The following is a 21,257-nucleotide window of genomic DNA, read 5'->3' as shown; positions in this document are numbered from 1 at the left end:
GGTACGCAGTGAGAAGTGCAGTGTCCGCCATTGCCCGATGTAGAAGTATCGCTTTGGCGTTTGGCTGTCAACAATAAACTTGGATCGGGACGAGGGGCTGCGAGGTCCGGCTGAAGCTCGTCGGCTGCACCGCTATCCGGCAGTCATCCCGTCCCAACCCGGAGATTATTTTCATGTAAATACAGCGCCCACAGAAGAAGCAACCATGTCCAATCTCAGCAAAGGCGGTACCAAGAAGGACACCAAAATGAGAATACGGGCCTTTCCTGTAAGTCCACCCGCAGTCAGTGCTCTGTCTGCCGCACAGCAGCCCACTCGATCACCGCGGTCTGGCTACGAGCTAACCGACATGCTAATAGGCTAGTTCAGCCCACTGACAGATGACATGACAGTCTTCCAGAGCCTCCAGCAAATGTCATATTATCACAATGGACTGCTTGAGTTTTGTAGCATACAAATGCAAACAAGCACTTTTTAAAAGATGTCATACAGGCTCATATGTTGCTAGCAGACTGGATCTAGTACATGCAGCAGCAGCAGCAGCAGCTCTGACGCTAATGTTAGCTTCTCTTTTGACACTTGTTGTTTTGCCAGTTTACACGGGTGTTAGTTGCAATTATCCATAGTTAAACCTGCAATATTATGATTTTTCTCCCAGATCCCTACCAGATCAATGGAAACGATATTTATAATAATTTATCAAATGTACGTGCCGTTGTATGGATTGATGCTACAAACCAGCAGTTTGCTAATACTGTTCTTAAAGCTAAACCTAGACTAACTAACGTCATATTTTAATGTGTCTGAGCTAAAAGACAGTCTTCCCGTAGAAGTTTTGTCTTCAACATGGCACTGTCTCTAATCTCTGCAGGGCTTTTTAAAAGACACAAACATGTAAGTCCCTTTGTAGCTAGCTGCTAAGCTAGTAATGTTTGGGATTAATTATGTAGTTGTCAAGTACACGCTATCATTAGATGTAAAACTGTACATAACATTACAGTAAGTAGCTGTTGATGTGTTAATGTGGTCCAGTCCTGACAGACCTACTGCCAGAGCAGCTCTTTGAAACGCATGTGTTTGGGCTTGTCTGCAGTAGAAACACACACAGTACAGTGAAGATGGCAGTGGCAGTTGACAGTTGACAGATTTGAATGATTCAGATGCAGGACAGTGAAAAGTTGTTCATAGTCTTGAGATTGAATAAATTATAGCCTACTTGACTCCTGAACTGTTACCCGCTCCAGGGCAGTGAGTTACAGAAATAATTCTAAAGGTTAGCAAATGGACCTAAATGTAATTGTAGTATGTGTGCGTATGAATAACCACCACCATATTTCTTAAATATGGTGCATTGTGTCTGATTTTAGAATTGGATCATATTTAATTCAACCTTCACAGCATCCTATGACGTCTGTGACTTGTATTAAATTGAAGAATTAAGACCTTTCAGTTGAAAGCAGGCGTTGCTGATGAGCTCTACTATGCAGGTAAATTGTAATATGATTGTTGCTCTTCAATCTTTTTCAGATGACAATGGATGAGAAGTATGTAAACAACATCTGGGACCTTCTAAAAAATGCCATCCAGGAAATTCAGAGGAAGAACAACAGTGGCCTGAGCTTTGAGGAGCTGTACAGAAATGCGTACACCATGGTGCTCCACAAACACGGAGAGAAGCTGTACACAGGGCTGCGGGAGGTCGTCACAGAGCACCTCATCAACAAAGTAAGTCTCTCATTCATGGGTCAAACACAGGTGGATCTAATCAATGATTCTTTTGCTCCAGTCTGTGTCAGTCTTAATAATGCCCTCATCTAACATGAAAATGGTGAGATGAATTACCATGGTCAGCAGGTAATTCTTGTGTTCAAAATGCCCTGGAGGGTTGTGGTGCATACCACCAAAAGTGGAGCAGCCCAAGAAGATCCTCACTGACGAGTGTCAGATTTTATCTATGGTCTCTTTCATAGAAAAAAATAAAAAATGAAATACTTGGAAAAAGACTCATTCATGATTGTGCTGGGTCTCATAGAACTAAAACACATGTAACAAAAAGCACAAATGACTTGAAGAAGACAGTAAAGTACTGGAGCTGGAACCTGCTCCTCCTGTACAAAGGTTTTCAATACGACAAACAAGGACTTCATTGTTTATGAGTATGATTTTATGCGACACAAAAACATAATAACAGTCCAGACTCTAGAGCATAGAGACTAAATGGCAGATGTGAAAATGGTTTAATGCAATCATGACGTTGAAGTGCCTCTTCTACATCCTCCCAGAGGTTGTCTTTAGAGATTTGACTTAATTCTTATTTGAAGTGACACAACAGGTTTTTGTGGCCGTGTATTTATCAGTCAGAACCAAGTATGAAACCCTGGCTGCACCCATTGCATTATGTTGTTTATGCCAAGTGCAAAAGTTGTTTAAAACAGACAGATTGAAAACCACATGGGGTGATCACATGGCACTGAAGTGAAAGGTGGTAGTTTTGTCCAGGAAAGATGTAGAGGTCAATGTGCCCTAAAGAATTTCAGCTGTCGACCCAGATGTAAGGTGCTGAGTCATGCTGCAGCCAGACTATTGCCAGGCTTTTAGGGCTGACTAGTAGAAGCACTAAATGGAACAAATGAACAGTGTGTGTGTGTGTGTGTGTGTGTGTGTGTGTGTGTGTGTGTGTGTGTGTGAGTGTGTGTGTGTGTGTGTGTGTTGAGGCTTGGTTTGCACCACACTTTTATTAAGACGTTCCTGTTTGTTTTGCTGCAGCATTATTGTTATGAACTAATTTTATTTTTCCACCTTGCGAAGGTTCGAGAAGATGTTCTGAATTCGCTGAACAATAACTTCCTTCAAACATTGAATCAAGCCTGGAACGATCATCAAACAGCCATGGTGATGATCCGAGACATCCTCATGTACATGGTAAGTAAACGGCGGCGCGACACTGATACGCAGCAGCTCAAACCGCTCAGAGAATAGCAGATAGCACCTTTTTAACAGTCCTCTGTGCTGGAGGAGTTGTGTAATACCACACAGTCAGGTCAGCATCTCCCCTCTCAGAGACACATTCTCTGCTTGTGATCTGTTCATCCCCCGCTCTGAGAGTCCGCATGTCGGCCTATATCGACGCGGTACTTCCCTCCCTCTGCAGCGGCCCGTGAGGCTGTGATTGTGCTGAAGTCCACGGGAAAGATGCGCTGTGTAGACCATTCAAAGTGTGAATTATACACACTGGAGCTACCACTGTCTGGCTAGATTATAGAAAGAGACTGAAAGATAAAAAAAATACTTGCTTTTTTATTTTACTACACACTTTGTTTTTTTATTCACAAAGGTTTTATTTGTTTTTTGCATTGTAGGACCGTGTCTATGTACAGCAGAACAACGTGGAAAATGTCTACAACCTGGGCCTCATCATTTTTCGGGATCAGGTGGTCCGTTACGGCTGCATCCGAGACCACCTCCGACAGACGCTCCTGGACATGATCGCCCGGGAGAGAAAAGGGGAGGTGGTCGACAGGTAAGCTGCACGCAACAAACTTATTGTGACTAACCTGCTATTTTCACCACAGCAGGCAGCACCGCCCATAGAGCCTCATTATCCAGGAGCATGTATTGTACTAGAATAAGTGTAGTGGCACGGTTAATGGCAAAGTGGATAGTTGCAAAAACTACAATTCTTTAGATAGGTGGTTCTCGAACTTTTCCCACCAAGTACCAGTTCATACCACCAGGCCTAAATCTCGATCAATTTAAACTGGGTCACAATTAGCCCACGTGTCATCTAGGCCTGTCACGATCCTTTTTGAAAAAAAGTACTCGATAAACGATGGTATCGATATTTCATGGCTGTCTGAGTGAAGCACCTTTTTATTTGGGAAACTTGTTGCCTGTTTGTCAAACCGCTGCTGCATTTCTCTGGCCTTTGAACAGTGCAGAACAGTAACAGTAGGCCTAAGCACTGACTAATGTTCTCAGGACAATCGTGCTTGTATTTGGATCGTTGGCTAAAGCGGTCGCGCTCCTGTCGCTAACTGATTAGCTCTGATATACTGACTGGGCGGTGGTTTCGTTTCGTTCTGTTCTCACTCACATTGGACATGCCTGCATTAATGTTGTTGTTCTCTCCGTGATGCCTTCGTTTGGCTGGAATTCCAAGTGTTTCCCCACGAGTCCCTCCTGCTCCGCAATAAAGTCCACAGAAAGTGTTGGCATCGGTAAAGCTAAATAGCACCATAGCGTTTTGTTTACACCCCGCCTCTCTCCAAAAGCAGCGCTGATCTATAAATGACCTGGGGCCTCATTTATCAAGCAAATGAGGCCAGAACTTTGCGTAGCCGCTCCTCTACGCCAAAGGTGGTATTTATAGAAAACAAATTTAACGTGAAACATTGCGCTCCTCCATGCAAACTGCATAGCTGCCGTACGAGGTACGCACTTTTCAGAAACACTGCTGAGAGACGAGGGGAGGACAGCTTGAGGAAGTCATGTTTGATCACTTTATAGAATGGGTTAATTTGAAGGGTTTTTTTTCTTCAGAAAAAAGATTGCAATGAAATGAGAAACTTCTCACGATATTTGTGGAAAACATGCGACTTGCTTGTCTACTTTAGTTGTTGTCTTCATTGGTGTGCATACGTGCACGGTCGTGAACGCTCATACTCGTGCACTGGTGCAGACATAAGTCTGACCTACTGGGTTTAGGTCCAAAGCTTGACTCGCATGCCCTTGAGACACAAGGCCATCTATACGCACCGGCACCGCGGCTCCACTGCCCGCTCCCTCCTCAGACTCCACGGCCCAGGATACATGTGGGCTACGGCCCATGTGTTCAGTGCTGCCTTTACGCACAGGGAGACGGAGGCAGATGGATTCTCTGCACACGCAGAACACACATTTACCGCGACTAAAAATGTTGTCCTTCATTTTCTTACAGAGTGATTAGTTGATAAAGTAATTAACTGGCCTAGTGTTAACCCAAAAAACACTTAACTTGAATGCATTATTAATGATCTCTTACTAAATGATAAAGTGTTAAAGTGCAGATGGCTCTGGCTACCCCTTGATTAAGCCCAAATACCACCCGTGGGACATGTACCACAGTTTGAGAACCACTGATTTAGATGGTACGCTCCGCTTTGAAAACAAAAATAGACAAGTTAAGTTATGTGTAAACATATTTACCGCTCTGTAGTTATGACTACAATTATTTTTTTTAAATCTGTCATGTTCTTGTATTTGTTCAGCAGATTTTTAGTATTTCAGTCTTGTCTCAAACCCTAATGCTCTTGGATATGTCTGAAGACCTGTATTCATATTAAAATGAATTAAAAATGCTCGCCGAGTGGCACATCAATGCAACTCTGAAGAAGTTTTCAAATTGACTGAATCCTTTTTTTCTTTCCGTTTCATCAGAGGCGCTATCAGAAACGCGTGCCAAATGTTAATGATCCTCGGTCTGGAAGGGAGGTCTGTTTATGAAGAAGACTTCGAAGCACCATTTTTAGAAATGTCTGCAGAGTTTTTCCAGGTATGTTGAAACGAGAACGAAAAGCAGAGATCTTACAGTGCTGGGACTTTTGGACAATAATGCTGGTGTGCGTTACAGATGGAAAGCCAAAAGTTCCTCGCGGAGAACAGTGCCAGTGTCTACATAAAGAAGGTAGAAGCGAGGATTAACGAGGAGATCGAGCGGGTGATGCATTGTCTGGATAAATCCACAGAGGAGCCCATTGTCAAAGTGGTGGAGCGTGAACTCATCTCCAAACACATGAAAACCATTGTCGAGATGGAGAACTCAGGCCTCGTCCATATGCTCAAGAACGGCAAGACAGATGGTAGGAAGTTGATTTGAAATGAACCAAATGCTCTATTTACAATCTGTGACAAACCACTTCTATGTCTGTGTCCACACTTGACAGATCTGGCGTGTATGTACAAGCTGTTCAGCCGAGTCCCCAACGGGCTGAAGACGATGTGCGAGTGCATGAGCTCCTACCTGAGGGAGCAGGGCAAGGCGCTGGTGTCGGAGGAGGGAGAGGGAAAGAACCCCGTGGATTACATTCAGGTGAGAGACAAGGTTATTCCTGGACCGAGGAAATGACCAGAAAGAAAATTAAAAATATGGAAAAGAAGCCACTATCACAAAATAGCAAATCTCAAATCTTACTGAAATTCACATGTCATGGATAAATCCTATGAAAAATAAGAATGCACCGATCCGATTCTGGTATCAGATATCGGAGCCTATGATGGACAAAATACGATATCAGGTATCGGCAACAAATATCCGATACTGAACCGATACGAGTTTTGGCTTTCAATGCCTTAAAAACACAACGTTTTCCCCCTAAACCCAAATGAATATGGGCTGCATATCATTGGAAAGAAACCAAGGAGAAGAAAGAACCAGGAGAATTCATTGCCACCCAATGCCGCAGCTAGCTTGCATGCTAACAAAAAATAATCAAGACTGGGACAGAAACATAGAAATACCTAAATTAAAACGACCATTGCTGAAGCTAAGTGTTTGTATTTTAGTTTTTAGAAATAACTGATCTAGCATATTTGTAATGATCAGATCACTTCAAGTGAGTTGTTTATATTTATGTTGCCTAAAGCCTGCCAAATGTTGTTAAATGTTTATCCAAGAGTTTTGATAATTGAACTGTAACAGCGTGACAGTAAAATATGACTTTACTGATCTTAAAATGGAGAAAAGAGCCAGTTCAAATTTTCACTCAGAGAAAGCCACTTGTATGAAAGAGGTATTGGTAAATATTGGGTATTGGCAGATACTTAAAACCCAGTATCGGTATCAAAAAAGCTGATATGCTTTTTACCTAAGATGCACCTATCCAAACAAAAAACATGGCCAACACTTTTTGTATAATTTCAAAAGAATGTACTTTTGTTTTCTCTTTTTTAATGAACTTTTGTTTTTGCTCCCATTTTTCATACACTGAACTCAAAGACATTTTACATTTTCTATATAAACAACAGATCCTTTTGTTGTTCATAAATCTGTGTTTGTGAGCACTTCTCCTTTGATGAGACAGTCCACCACCCCCTTCACTCTTTTGGCATATCAAGGATGGTCACCTCTGAATGAAATGTTTAATTTTGCTTCAGAGGTGTGGGAGTGTTGCATTTATATTTTTGTTCAGTGTATATCAGAAGTATCACCAAACGTATCACAAAACCCAAAACTTGACACTTCTAAAATGTGCCTTGACATTTCCGATCATTGCTTTGACAGACCCCGCTTAGATGTTGCTGCTTTTGTCTGTCTGATGTACTGTGTTTGTCTTCATTTTAGGGCTTGCTGGACCTGAAGTTACGATTTGATCGCTTCCTTCAAGAATCGTTTAATAATGACAGACTTTTCAAACAAACCATTGCTGGAGACTTCGAGTACTTCCTAAATCTTAACTCGCGTTCCCCAGAATACCTCTCTCTGTTTATTGATGATAAGCTGAAAAAAGGTGTCAAAGGGGTAAGTTTAAAACCAAAAACAATTTTTTTTACGTGATTTTCAAAGTGTTAATCTAATGTTCTGTTTGACAGCTTACAGAGCAGGAGGTTGAATCTATCCTGGACAAAGCGATGGTGCTGTTCCGCTTTATGCAGGAGAAGGATGTGTTTGAAAGGTATTACAAACAGCACCTCGCCCGCAGGTTACTCACCAACAAAAGTGTTTCTGACGACTCTGAGAAAAACATGATCTCAAAGCTCAAGGTAAGAAAATATCCATTAACTTTTGACTAACCCGTCAGTTCAAAACCAGTCGTTGGTCCAGTACTTTTCACATGTGGCTGTTTTTGGGGTTGTTCGACAGACTGAGTGCGGCTGCCAATTCACCTCAAAACTAGAAGGCATGTTCCGGGACATGAGCATCTCCAACACCACCATGGACGAGTTTAGACAACATTTACAGACCACTGGGGTAAGGACACGCACCACCTTCATACTGTGTCTTTATCCAATCCACTGTTTCTGTCGCACATTTAAAACACACTGTCGATTCAAAAGGGCTGCACATTAGGAAATATTAAAACAATTTAGGAATAATTATGTGTTTCAGTTTCCTCCTGTACAATTTGTATTGCATGACATTATTGTAAATAGGGCTGCACAGACATTAAAGTGGAGATGGGGCTTTATTTTGCGCCTCAGCATTGATATTTTACGTTTTATAAAAGTAAAATGTGGAATAACTTGTTAAACAACCTTTCAGTTTTGATCTACAGCTTCGACACGCGTGAAATATTTTAAGCGCAGAACGGCTCAGGACTGATATAATGTTGGATTATGGGCTTTAAAAATGTAGAGGACAGTTTGAGGATTTCAGGTTTCAAAGTCGTAGGTAGCTGAGTAAATTCTCACAGACCCTCCTGCACATTGCAATAGTCTCAGCTGAAGCTCATATCAATTTAGCCTGACTTCCTTGTTTGCGCTGGGGGAAATGCCAGTGCACATAGTCTCTTCCGTTGACAAATGTCGCATTTATAATGTATATCTATGGTGCCCGGAGAAAATTGTTTACCACAGCTTTAAAGGGATATTTCAGGATTTTTGACATAGGGCCTCATTTCCTAGTTATCCAGAGTGTTGATATTTTTTTTGTAATTCAAGCAGTTCTTATATTTGAAGAGTTTCGTGGCGCTAGGCTAGTGCAAGGCTAGCGCATTTCTACAATATCAGTTAGCCTGCATTAAAAACAGTCTCTGTTCACTCCACTCCACAGTGCACCTGAGGCAAATCCCTTATAACGCCAGACTAGCCATATAAATGTTTGTGTCAATAGTGTAATTTTAACCATTTTGCATTTAAAAGAACTTCTATTTGAGCATCATCAGCTTCATGGTTGTATAAGCTACGCAGCGGCGGAGTGACCTGCTAGAAAATAGTCTCTCAAAATGTGGTAACTCATGTGATGCAAGGTCTGTTATATTCCAAAAATTATTCTATCGACACAGACATTTATATGGTTAGTCTGGCGTTATAAGTGATTTGCCTCAGGTGCTCTGTGGAGCGGGTCAGACTGTTTTTAATGCAGGCTAGCTGATACCATAGAACAGTGTTTTTCAACCACTGTGCCGTGGCACACTAGTGTGCCATGAGATAATGTCTGGTGTGCCTTCGGAAATTATCCAATTTTAACCAAGTTGATTTTTGAAAACAAATTCATCATTATCCGCAAATAATGTACCATTTTCGAGTGTCTGTGCTGTCTCGTGATCGGCAGAGTAACCATGTAATACTCTATATCAGGTAGCTAATTTCTTTGAGACAAGATAATTAGTGATGCATGGATGCGGCAGGTGGCTGTGACAGTGGCATTGTGGCTCGCAAGACTATACGGTGATCCTATTCTAGACACTTTGATGAGATTGACTGAATACAGGCTACAGAGTTATTTTTTTTATATTTTCTGTTGGTTCTGTGCCTCGTGAATTTTTCAATGAAAAAATTGCGCCTTGGCTCAAAAGGTTGAAAAACACTACCATAGAGATGCGCTAGCCTGGCACTAGCCTAGCGCCACGAAACTCTTCAAATATAAGAACTGCATGAATTACAAAAAAAATATCTCCAGAAATCAACAACACTCTGGATAACTAGGAAATGAGGCTCTATGTGAAAAATCCTGAAATATCCCTTTAACAATGTTGTGCTGACACCGTAGAAGAAGAAACCTCCAAATTAAATAGGATTACCCGAGGATTACTCAAACCTGCGTGAATGTCATGAAATACGTCTTGAGGTCTGAGTTTGAGGGAACATTATTATAATATGGTATAAAGCTTAAAAAAGTAGGTTTTGTGTGACATGTCCACATTAAAACAAATAACCAATGTAATGTCCAGGCAAATATGTTACAGTATTCAAGACAGTTATCAAATATCACATTTATTTTTCTTATGTTGTAGCCCTAATTTCTGAAAAATTTCTGAACAATGTGCACAAAATGTACAGTAGTGAGTCTTGTCTCTAAATATCTTCTGTGTTTCCACATTATAGGCGTCACTGGGAGGAGTGGACCTGACAGTAAGAGTCTTGACCACAGGGTACTGGCCCACTCAGTCAGCAACACCCAAGTGTAGCATCCCGCCATCTCCACGCCATGCATTTGAAGTGTTTAGGAGGTGAGACTGAGTGTCATCCGTTTTCTCAAACTTCCTCTTATATAATAATCCAAGATCATCAACAAGTTGTTGCATCGTTTTTGTAGGTTTTATCTTGGCAAGCACAGCGGCAGACAACTTACACTGCAGCATCACATGGGCTCCGCCGATTTAAACGCCACTTTCTACGGCGCAATCAAAAAGGTATGGAAGCTGGGAAAATATAAAAAAGAATTTCCAAAGCTTTTACAGTTTTCCTTGATTGATAGGACATTGTAAAAACGTGAACCATGTTGTCAAAACCTGCACAGGCAGATCAGGTACAACACACTGCACAATAATAATGTTCTTTTTATGCTGAATGTTGGCCGTGAATGACAGAGAGGTGAAATTTACCCAGGACAAAGAGCGGGGAAAGGCCAAAAGTTTGGAAATGCTTTTTTTTATGTATTCGTTTTTTATTTCATTTCAAACTGTTCCTCTGGTAGATTCTCTCCGAAGCCGTTCATTTATGAGTGAACACATACAGAATTGTGTTTGAAAACAAAAAAATGTTGACATAAATTCTTCCAAATCGCCCCCTGTCGCTTTGATCTTTATACTTATAGCTCAGTTAGCTTCACGATGTCGTCACAGAAATGGTTTTGACTTAAAACTCTCTCAGAAGATTACCATATGAAGCTCATGGAGAAAATGCCAAGAATTGAGGGCAGCCATTTTGAAGAATTTAGAATATAAAACATATTTGGAGTTTCCTTCATAATCCCATGTGTTCATTTATAGTTTAACGCCTTCAATGAGAATCGTAGTGTGTTAATAATATAATAAAGAAAAGCCAAGACATAAACAGTGTGTCCAAACTTTTGGCCTGTACTGTAAATTTCTCGAGGAAAAAAGCTGCAAGAAACACAAACTACATATATTTTAGGTCTTCATGCAGCTTTGGTAACTTTAACATTTACTCACAGTGGCACAAGTACCGGTAATTATTTTTTCTTTACTCAAGTAAGAATAAAGATTATGACTCTAGTAGAAGTAAAAAGTACCAAATGATGAAATTACTCTAATAATCCATAATGTTACTCAAGTACTTGTGCTTGAGTAACATTGTGGTAAATGTAACTGAGTTATAATGGCCTACACTTGTATTGCAGTGTACGAGCCTGTGTTACCAAGTTTCTCAAAGCCCCACACTGTAGTCATTATTCATTCACAGTATAATTGGTGGTGGTATAAGCTACTATTGTAGTCACAGCTGACTTTGGGGTAGACTAATGGAGGCGTGGCTACCAATCTCAGCCCCTCCGACCACCACCAACCACTCACACACTGCCTATTGTAAATGTAGGGGAAACCGGAGTACCCGGAGGAAAGCTATGCAGGCTGGGGAGAACATGCAAACTCCACACAGAAAGGTGGGAATCGTGCCACTGTGCCGCAGTACTACATTTTTTGGAAGAAAATATCAGCAATCATCATGTCTCATCAATTGAGAAAAGCCGTAGCCACAGACACGGACACATTTTTGAATAATAAACATGTGAATTTGTTATGAGTTTAAATGGATAAGATCTTCATGCTGACCCGTTTGTAGGAGGACGGCTCTGAAGTTGGAGTAGGAGGAGCTCAGGTCACCGGCTCCAACACGAGGAAGCACATCCTACAGGTGTCCACCTTCCAGATGACCATCCTAATGCTGTTCAATAACAGAGAAAAGTCCATGTTTGAGGTATCTAAACAAACGCAGCGTTTTAGCAAATCTGCACATGGGGATGGGCAGTTTCTTGTAACTTCTTGTATCCATCATCTGTAGGAAATCCAGCAGGAGACGGACATACCAGAGCGAGAGCTGGTGCGAGCGCTTCAGTCCCTGGCCTGTGGGAAGCCAACCCAAAGAGTCCTCACTAAGGAGCCCAAGTCCAAGGAGATTGAGAATGGCCACGTGTTTACTGTCAATGACCAGTTTACCTCCAAACTACACAGAGTTAAAATCCAGACAGGTACAGGAAAACTGTTTTTGAAAGTTCACTTCAGCTTTTAATATTTAGATTTTTCATTGCTTTAGAAAAACTACTATGAGTGATGGGTTTTTTTTTTTGCTTTTTAGTGGCGGCTAAACAAGGTGAATCAGACCCAGAGAGGAAGGAGACGCGGCAGAAAGTGGATGACGATCGAAAACATGAAATAGAAGCTGCAATTGTCCGCATCATGAAGTCCAGGAAGAAGATGCAGCACAATGTTCTAGTAGCAGAGGTCAGTATCCTGTGCCTTCATTCATGCAACACTGAATCATATTATCTGTGCTTTGTATCACATTGAGCAGAAGGCTTCTGTAATTAAAGCAGTCTGTAAATGACCATTTGTTGTTTTCTTTCAGGTGACGCAGCAGTTGAGAGCACGGTTCCTGCCCAGTCCTGTAGTCATCAAGAAGCGCATTGAAGGACTTATTGAACGAGAATATTTGGCACGAACGCCAGAGGACCGTAAAGTGTACACTTACGTAGCGTAATGCAAGTGAATTAAACGAAGTCTTTTCGTGGACTGCATTCGATGAACTTGGAAGTGCTTTTGATTCTGGGAAACACTGGGAAGCTTAACTTTTCTTCCATGAAATGTGTAAAACTCACATGAAAGATGGGAAGTTTTCTAGCAATATTAGATTTCTTCTGGTGAGAGAAACGAGGGGTTCTAGTTTTGTACAAATCATGTTCCTTGTGGCCTTTGGAGAGAATTGGGTGGGCATGTTTGCCAATTTAGTACATGCTGTTCTTAACCAGAGTCAAGAATGAGCAAAAGGTCGGCTGCATCGAGAGCAAGAAAACAATTGAATTCGCTCCCTCTATTTTTTAATGTTTGTCAATGTGTTCTGTTTTTTTTTTTTTTTCTGTTTTTTTTGTGGCACCATGTTGGCTTTACAGGTCGATGTACAGATGCCCTGGACCTTTTAAATCACACTTTGGTCTTGGGGCACAATGTTACCTGGTACAGGCCTGGTTTGCTACAGCAGTAAAATACATTTTAAGTACTTGACAAGCCATGAAGAGTGCTTAATTTATGTTGCGATTATAACTGTTATGAGGTTGTTTTACTGTCCGTTAAGAATTAGTGCGCCTCATGCTGAATGAAATATTTAATACCACTTTTAGACATGTTTGCCCTTATCAGGGCAGTGCAGATCAACAGCTGTTACCTGACAACATGCTTATAACTAATTGGTCGATCATGAGACGACTGTACACAGAAGAAAGTGTTTGCTCGGGTCTGACTTTAAGGACTGCTGTTATCTTCTGCCAAAAGGTATCTGAATAGAAAGTTCTTCAAGGTGCGAGTTACAAAGAGATCTCTGTTCCTTCTCCACAGCAATTTGAACAAGTGGAATCAGTTTAGCACCATGTTCCAATATGTACAAATTGTAAATTAATTATTGTACTCACTGCTAAGGTGGATTGTACAGGGCCTTGTTTTCATCATATTAAATGTAGAATAAATGGATGAAATGTGTGGGTTTTTCTTTCTTTTTTTTTAATGTATTTTATCCAGAAAATAATTCTGTTCATCTGACTGTCTGCAAAATGGAGTCATTGTGGCACTAATAAATACAGAGAAGAGACCTACACAGCACAGAATCCATCAATGAAGCCCTGTTATTGTGTTGTATGAGGGCTCACTGTGCAGAAGTGCGCAGCGTAATGCTCTTAACTCTCTAACAGCGTGTTTAGTTTTCGGGCATTAGAGCTGTATCTTATCTGTCCCCTGTACTTAAAGATCTGTGCGACCCGTCTGGACCCCTCCTTTGTCCCTCATATTGTTAGACACATGCCATCTGCTCCAGTTATTATCGACAGCTTTGGGATGTTAAGTAGCCTCGCTTGTGCAAGTTCCTTTCGCCTTGTTGCTTGTGGGCGCAGAAACGTGCCGGGGCCACCTCGCATTCCCTCATGTTTTTCTCCTATTCGTATGATCTTGTCAAACATTTAAACAACATAGCGGTGTTTGGTTGCTCGATGACGTCAGCGCCCCTCTCTTTTTTGGACCAGAGCAGGATGCTTCTCTGTCTGTCCGGACTCCTACAGCAACCGAGGCTCACACCGCTGTTTCGAGGAGCAGGAGCTGAAATGAGCCTCAGGACATGATCCACAGAATCGATCATGAAACCGAAGACTCCAGAGCAGCCGCTGGCGCGTGAGTGTAATGTGTGGATGGTCTGTGCGTTAGCTCCTGGCTAGCATTAGCAAGTAACTTTTTTGTGTAATTCTGAGGCAACTTTGATAAAAAATGATAGCAAGTGGGAAAACAATGTGATATTTTTGAAAAGAGCGATGGTGTTGATAGTTTCCTTTAGCTGGTAATGGTTTTGCCAAATACTTTTTAGCTCATGTTGGCTAACAACAGAACTGACCATGTGTTACCATGGTGACGGAGGGATGTTTGCAAACCCTCCACCACAAGATGGAGCCAGATGTTCAATGTCTGTTACTCACTCTGGAATAATGTGTTGGGCTATTTATTTATTTATTTATTTATTTATTTCTCATTCATTCAGATCTGACTCCAAGATGTCTTCTGCTTCCAGTAAGTCTTTTTATTGAAAATCGTTGGATGTGTGACAGGCTTTGTAATGTTTCTAAACTGATGTGCCCTTTCAGCTGAGGTGATGAGCAGGCGGCTCAGGCAGCAGCGGCTGCAGAACGCACTTTTGTTACATTTGCATTTGTTGGCCAATCCTGGAGACTCCCTGCTTCTGCAGCAGACCCTGGACCAACTGCTGCGCTGGCTCTGCCCCAGCCTCCGCATCTTCCATGTGTCCGAGAGGGCGTCTCCTTTCAGAAGTTACACTCGCTTGTGTCCCGTGGCTGGTGAGAAACAGTTTATCATTGAATATGAAAGCATTGAATTTGGTATTTTTTTTCTTCTCAACCTAACAACACCCTAATAAGACATTGGTTTCATATTGTAGGCTATCCATCTGTGGCCATCACCTTCTTCCTTCATGAAGCTTATGGAGAGGAGCGAATCCTCAAGGTCCTAGACTTCTTTCAGCATCCTCCGTGGCAGTATCACCACACAGAGAGCTGTGGCAGCCGAACAGGCGGGGTCCATATCTCCTCCAGCAGCACCTCTGCCAACGCCTTTCTGCGGCCTTACCTCCTTCCAAGTCGAGACTTCTACAGTCTTGGAGCAGGCATGCCCGTGTGGGGAGTGCGCCCAGTGCACTGTGGTGGGGAAATCCTGCGTGTTACACTCTACAGTAGTTATGATAACTATGAGGACTCTGTGAGGCTCTATGAGACAGTTCTGCAGCGACAGGCTGAAGAGCAGAAGACAGGTTTCTGCTGGTTCACGCTTCACACTGGTGAGTGAGGGTGAGTGAGAGAGAGAGAGAGAGAAGTAATTGAATCATACACATTTTAATAATAATAATATCCTTCACAGAGCCAGGGCTGTGTCTGCAGCTGGCTATAAAGCAGTTATCCCCTGGGGTTCGAGTGGAGCCATGTAACTCTGCTGTACTGCAGTTTAATGTGGAAGAAATTGGCCAGTTGGTTCCTCTGCTGCCAAATCCCTGTGCCCCAATCAGCCCAACGCGCTGGCAAACTGAAGATCTGGATGGCAACAAGGTGCTCTTCCAGGTAAGTTAAACATATTGTCACAATCCAGCTGGATTGATTTATTGAAAACAGTCATTACAAGACACTAAATGCAGTCAAAGTGCCATATGCTCAGTGTGCGTATGGTAATTCTGTCAAAGTGACTTAACCTGTTTTAAATCTCTTTGAGTAAATCATAATCCTGTCCGTCTGCTGCAGGTGAAAACCCCGGTGCAACCTCAGCGCCCTCTGACCTGTGCCTTCCCCCTGAGCGGCCCGGCTGTGTCTCCCCGAGGGCTGCAGCTCGGCAGTCTCTCCCCCAGCCGGTTCAGCAGCGCCCTCTCCTGGCACAACCACAGACAGGGCAAGTATTCTGACTGCACCGATACATATAGAAAATCTCCCAAATGTTTCCCACTGAAACCTGCAAATCCAGACACCAATACAAACTTTCACATATCAGTCTTTCCTTTTAATGTGAATTCTCTTGGATTTGTTTAAAATGTCCACTGTGCAAAATCTCAGTTGTTTTTTCTTTGTATCACATAGGTGGGCATGTCTAATGTGTAATATTTGGTGCTGTGTTTTTAGCTGGACATAAAGGCCGTAACGGTGATGGAAGAGCAGACAGTTTTGGCTCAGGAAGTGGCTGTAGCAGTCCTCCGAGCAGCTCCTGTTACTCGTCCCAGCGCAGCAGTCCTGCACCGCCGCCCCCCTCCCATCAGACTGAGTCCCCCATGCGCACCCTTCTCACACGCTCGATGTCCCACCTGCTTCTTGAAGAGGAGGAGGAGGAGACTAATGTGGACACAGGGACCATGGTGTCCCCTCCGTGTGACATCGTACACGCAGCGATCAGACGCTCTTCCTCCGTGGACCTGCTGATGAGTGTGAACTCAGAGAGACCCGCTGCAGTCGGGGCCTCGGCGGCCGAGGTTTTGGCAAAGGAGCTGCGTGAGTGTCTGCCTCGGACACTTAGCTGGACCACAGATACTGGACACAGCTCCTCCAATGGGACCAACAGGACTAGCCCCGAGCAACGCACCACACTGCTGTGTCTCAAAACAAACGGCGAGGACATGGATGAGTTCTACATCTGAACCCTGACAAAACCACGAGCAAGTGCTTCGAACAATAGACTGTGTGAAACAACTTAGACTTATGAAATTTCAACTTTTGAGAGTATTTGCTACTTGTATACAAATGTTGAATCTTGTCAAAGCTGTATTATATGTGATCATGCTGGAAATAATGTTAAATAGATATTACTAATACAAACTGTACAACAATGTTTCGTTACTTTTGCATATGACCTGTGTGAAGTCACTGTTTTATAGTCCTGAGGTGGGTAGAGCAGCCAATTTGACTAGAATAAAAGTAAAAAGTAGTGTTCCAAATAATTGACTCTGTGCATAACTTCAAATCATAACAACGCCGCCCAACAAGTGACTTCCTGTTTCGATCCAGCACGCCAAACCAAAAGCACACAGCTCTCTCGTCTCATTGATTAGTTCAGCAGGTACTTGCAACATTACAAGAATATGATTAAAAACACACATTGTAAGTGTTTTGTCTGTTAATAGTTAGGCAGAAAGACGCTTGAACAAATGAACTGCTGAACTAATTAATAAGATGGTGCTTTTATTTTGGCGAGCTGGATCGGAACAGGAAGTCACTTCTTGGGTGGTGGTGTTATGATTTGAAGTTATGCACACTTAGTCAATTACTCACAAACCAAAAGTAATGTAAAAAAAAACAAATGATTTCCAAATAATACACCGTGAAATTAGATAAAACAATTCTTCAGATAAGATAGAAGAACATTTATATGAATTAAAGTTGGATGCATTTCAAGCAGAAGTAAAACATAAAACGACTTCAAGAAGATACTGAAGTACATGTAATTACAGTAAGTGAACCTTTTTTATAGACTTTCTGTGATTATTTACTCCAAACTGTGAGATCTGCCTCTGTTCAGGTTGTATATTATGTGCAGGATTGTGAGAACAAAATACAGAATTGTAGTGTAAAAAAAGTTTACATTTTTATTGAAAAGGCTGATAGGTCCGCAACGTAAACCGAGCCCCCCTCTTATGGTGATGGCAGCATGGCTTGTTTAAGTCCTGGGATCAGCTGTACGGAGGGAGATTAAGTGAAACTTCAGCGGAGGAGCCCCTCAGCAGATGGTCAAAACCTGCTTTAACTCCGAGATTGTGCAAGAAGAAAGAGGGTGTGCGCTTACATAAATCTAAACTGAACAGTGTCAAAACAGAACCAACTTTGACATTCATCTGGCCTCTGTTGAAGTTGTGATTCTCATGGCTCAAACTGTAAACTGTTTATAAAAGCATCTCTGGTTTTGAAGATAATGTTTTTTTTTCAGAAGGGCATGTTATTTAGGACTTAGTGACTTTTGTGAACCATTGTGAGTGAAGTACAAATACAGCAAAAGTCCTGATGAGCTTTATTTTCTAGACAAAACCCAGCAGAGATCTTTTTTTGGCATAATTATTTCACGATATCTTACAAAAAGTAACTTTAAAAGTAGCTAAAAAAAAAGACATGTTCTGACATTGTGCAAATCAGAAAAGCTTGAGTGCATTGTCCCATAAGTGCTCACCCATAGTCTGTTTGTGTAACTTTGCTCTGGAGTATAAGGGCCCGGGTGTCGTCTACATGCAAAAGTAAGGTGGTTGTATTTGTCCCCACCTGAACCGAGCACATTTTCTCCAGTTTGGCATTACCCAAATCTAAAAGCCTCTCAAAAAAAGCAATGGAAATGTGACAAACACAGCAATAAAAAACACAAAACGACATCAAAGACGTGACGAAAAACAAGCAAGAAAAGAGCGACAAAGAAGTAGAAGAATAAACAAAATGTGACAAAAAACAATAAAATGTGACAAAAGCTTGATAAAAAATAAGCAACAAAAATGTGACAAAATTATGACAAAAAAGCAATGAAAAAGAGGCAAAAATACAATGACAAAAATGTTCAAAAAGACGAGGAAAGATCAATTTTGTAGGTCTTAGCTTTCAAATGAGGCGTAACACTGGCCTATAGACTGTAAGCTCCAGTCAAGAAACTTTAAAGGAACAGGCCACAATTTTTACATACTGAGATATGTTCTTACCTGAGCTTAGAGCCCTCAGTCACACAAAACGACCAAAGATGTTGCTAGCATTTGGCCTCTCCCAATGTATTCCTATGGCTCCAAACGGGGGTGAAGTTGGGAAGCGACCACGCTCTTCCACCGGCACGCACACAGACCAGACAGGTACGTATCAACTCGTCTAAGCTCAGGTAAGAACATATCACGGCATGGGAGAACAGTGTGCCCTCAGTCACGCAAAAACACCAAAGATGTTGTTAGCATTTGGCCTCTCCCAGCATATTCCAATAGCTCCAAACGGGGTGAAGCTAGAAGACCACGCTCTTCCACAGGCAAAGACCGGACAGGTATGTTTGACTTGTCTAAGCTCAGGTAAGAACATATCTCAGTATGAAAAAACGCTGGCCTGTTCCTTTAAGATTTGGGAAACGCTGAACTGGAGAAAATAAGTTCTCAGTTAAGTCGGGGGTTAAGAGGTTAACACATTGCACATACTGTTCAAGTCCCTGCTCCCTCTACTGGTCAAAGGATGTTATTGCTCTGGGGAACGCTGCTGCAGCCGGTCCAGCTCAGGTCTCTGGCCCACAGCCCCTCTTTGGTCACTCGCACTTTCAGCGGGTCAAATCTCCAAAAGCGCTGCTCCCTGAACAGATACAGGCGTCCATCGGGGCGGGTCAGGGCTCCGTTGGTCCCCTGGGGCGCCCCTGTCCAGTCCGTCAGTCTGCGGGGGTAGTAGGGCTCCGAGCGCAGAGTCCTCAGGTTTAGCACAAAGTATCGAGAGCCCTTAAACAGGATCAGGTGTCCCAGAGGGGAATAGAAAAAGGCACTGTCGGGGTGTCGCGGGAGGTCCAGGTCTGCAGATATCCTGGGGAAACCGGGGTCCAGCTGGGAGCCAGAGTACCGCCACATCCTCCTCCCTGCGCGGGGAAAATCCACAAGACAAGCAATAAAAAAGTAGATGTATAAGATCTTTTTTGCCAACACAGGAACACAATTTGACAAATGATTATGTAGCAAAGCAGAAAGCCTTTGGGGAGTTTAGGCTGAAGACCCCTGCAGCAGATAATAAAGAGTAAAAGATATTTCATTTACTTTTACAACTCAAGTCTGGACTGCAGTATCTCCAAATAGGCTTAAAAATAAAACTAGTATTTTCAAATGTGTAGCCAACTTTATGTCAAGTCTGTAGCGTGAAGTTTCAGTGGAGAAGTACCTTTGAAAAAGTAAAATTTGGAGTCGAGGGGAGAGAAAGCAGCTGCCTCGATGGCCGGAGGCAGGTCGGCCCAGCGCTGACGGAGAGGAAGGGGGCCAACAACAGCACCTTTGGGCGACACTGTCCAGAAGAAGCTGCCCCGAAACACCAGCACTGTGTCGTTTTGGTCTGAAAGAAAAGTGATAAGGGGAAGCTGGGCATTTACCCGTACAGATTAGATTTTGAGGAGTGATTATGTAAACATACCCATGGTGATGGCGTCAAAAACCCCTTGGCAGTAAAGAGGTTGGTGGGAGCTCTGAGGAGGCTCTGTGTGCTCCCACTGCTTCAGTGCTGCGTGTAGGACCTGCCCTGGCAGCCTCACCAGACGATTCCCTGATGGTTTACCTAAAGTTCCAACAGAAACACAAATTTACCATTAGAAAATGTATAAGCGGTATAAAGGGGAAGTGGAAACTAGCACAAACCCCTTAGCCTGTGATCTCAATCCTTTATGACATGAAATAATACACTGGTAACTGTCTACACAAACCACCCAACGTATGAAACAGCTTACGGGGAAAAAAAGAGACATTGATGTATATTTAAGGCCACACCTGAACCGAGCTTTACTCAAGTCTAAAAGCTTATTGAAAAAAGTGTCAAATTAGCAACAAAAACAAGGACAAAAAAATAGCAAAAATGTGGCAAAAAAAAGTGGCAAAAAAGTGGCAAAAATGTGACAATGAAATTGATAAAAAGTGAAAACAATGTTTTACAAAAATGTGTCAAAAAAAAAAAAGTGACAAAAATGTGTCAAAAAAGTGACAAAAAATGTACAAAAAAGTGACAAAAATGTGACAAAAACAATTTACCAACAAAGTGACAAAAATGTGGCAAAAAAATTGACAAAAAAGTGACAAAAAACTGACAAAAAAGTGTAGAAAAAAAATGTGGCAAAAAGTCACAAAAATGTGCCCAAAAAAATGACAAAAAATGGACAAAAAAAGTGACAAAGTGGCAAAAAAGTGACAAAAAGTGGACAAAAAAAGTGACAAAACATGTGGCAAAAAATGCAATAAAAAAGCAAAGATAAAAATGTCAAAAAAGAGTCGGAAACATGGCAACAACGCAAGGAAAAGATCCTTCTAGATCAGTTTTGTGGGTCTCACACTAGCCTGTAACCTTTTCGATTCGGGTAAAGCTGACCTGGAGAAAATGAACTCGGTTAAGACGGGGG

The 21,257-nt window shown here is 42.2% G+C and overlaps 3 protein-coding genes across 3 annotated transcripts in view; 2 read left to right on the top strand and 1 right to left on the bottom strand.

Annotated features, from left to right (window-relative positions):
- On the top strand, positions 1–13,587 carry cul3b (cullin 3b). The gene is made up of 16 exons (XM_079572411.1): positions 1–268; positions 1,528–1,725; positions 2,809–2,922; positions 3,360–3,520; positions 5,416–5,530; positions 5,609–5,837; positions 5,922–6,067; positions 7,319–7,495; positions 7,567–7,737; positions 7,838–7,945; positions 10,021–10,145; positions 10,232–10,328; positions 11,719–11,853; positions 11,938–12,124; positions 12,232–12,377; positions 12,502–13,587. Exons 1-16 carry the CDS (start codon positions 206–208, stop codon positions 12,631–12,633), a joined length of 2,304 nt encoding a protein of 767 aa, XP_079428537.1. The 5' UTR covers positions 1–205; the 3' UTR covers positions 12,634–13,587.
- A 1,095-nt stretch (positions 13,588–14,682) lies between these two features.
- Positions 14,683–16,846, top strand: fam124b (family with sequence similarity 124B). The gene is made up of 6 exons (XM_079571253.1): positions 14,683–14,696; positions 14,771–14,980; positions 15,082–15,477; positions 15,558–15,754; positions 15,932–16,076; positions 16,304–16,846. The coding sequence occupies exons 2-6, from the start codon at positions 14,779–14,781 to the stop codon at positions 16,810–16,812; spliced, it is 1,449 nt and encodes a 482-aa protein (XP_079427379.1). The 5' UTR covers positions 14,683–14,696; positions 14,771–14,778; the 3' UTR covers positions 16,813–16,846.
- Positions 16,847–19,283: 2,437 nt separating this feature from the next.
- Positions 19,284–21,257, bottom strand: part of mmp28 (matrix metallopeptidase 28) — a 28,930-nt gene continuing 26,956 nt past the window's right edge. The window contains exons 6-8 of the mRNA XM_079574470.1: positions 20,285–20,425; positions 20,039–20,206; positions 19,284–19,742 (exon numbers count right to left, since the gene is read on the bottom strand). Coding sequence (XP_079430596.1) covers positions 19,348–19,742; positions 20,039–20,206; positions 20,285–20,425 — 704 coding nt within the window. The 3' untranslated portion in view covers positions 19,284–19,347. The remainder of the gene's footprint in view (positions 19,743–20,038; positions 20,207–20,284; positions 20,426–21,257) is intronic.

This window comes from Gobius niger (assembly GCF_951799975.1).
Source record: "Gobius niger genome assembly, chromosome: 1".
In the NCBI taxonomy this organism is placed as follows: Eukaryota; Metazoa; Chordata; class Actinopteri; order Gobiiformes; family Gobiidae; genus Gobius; species Gobius niger.
Note: the sequence above shows the minus strand (reverse complement) of the source record. Positions and strands in the feature narration are given on the sequence as shown.

What these genes read in the sequence shown, in the direction of transcription:
- cul3b (XM_079572411.1), top strand. Translation starts at nt 206, where the DNA reads ATGTCCAATCTCAGCAAAGGCGGTACCAAGAAGGACACCAAAATGAGA. An exon ending in AACATTTACAGACCACTGGG is followed by an intron (nt 7,946 to 10,020) that starts GTAAGGACACGC and finishes TCCACATTATAG; the next exon opens with GCGTCACTGGGAGGAGTGGA. An exon ending in CAGAGTTAAAATCCAGACAG is followed by an intron (nt 12,125 to 12,231) that starts GTACAGGAAAAC and finishes TTTGCTTTTTAG; the next exon opens with TGGCGGCTAAACAAGGTGAA.
- fam124b (XM_079571253.1), top strand. Translation starts at nt 14,779, where the DNA reads ATGAGCAGGCGGCTCAGGCAGCAGCGGCTGCAGAACGCACTTTTGTTA. An exon ending in CTGGTTCACGCTTCACACTG is followed by an intron (nt 15,478 to 15,557) that starts GTGAGTGAGGGT and finishes TATCCTTCACAG; the next exon opens with AGCCAGGGCTGTGTCTGCAG. An exon ending in GCAACAAGGTGCTCTTCCAG is followed by an intron (nt 15,755 to 15,931) that starts GTAAGTTAAACA and finishes CGTCTGCTGCAG; the next exon opens with GTGAAAACCCCGGTGCAACC.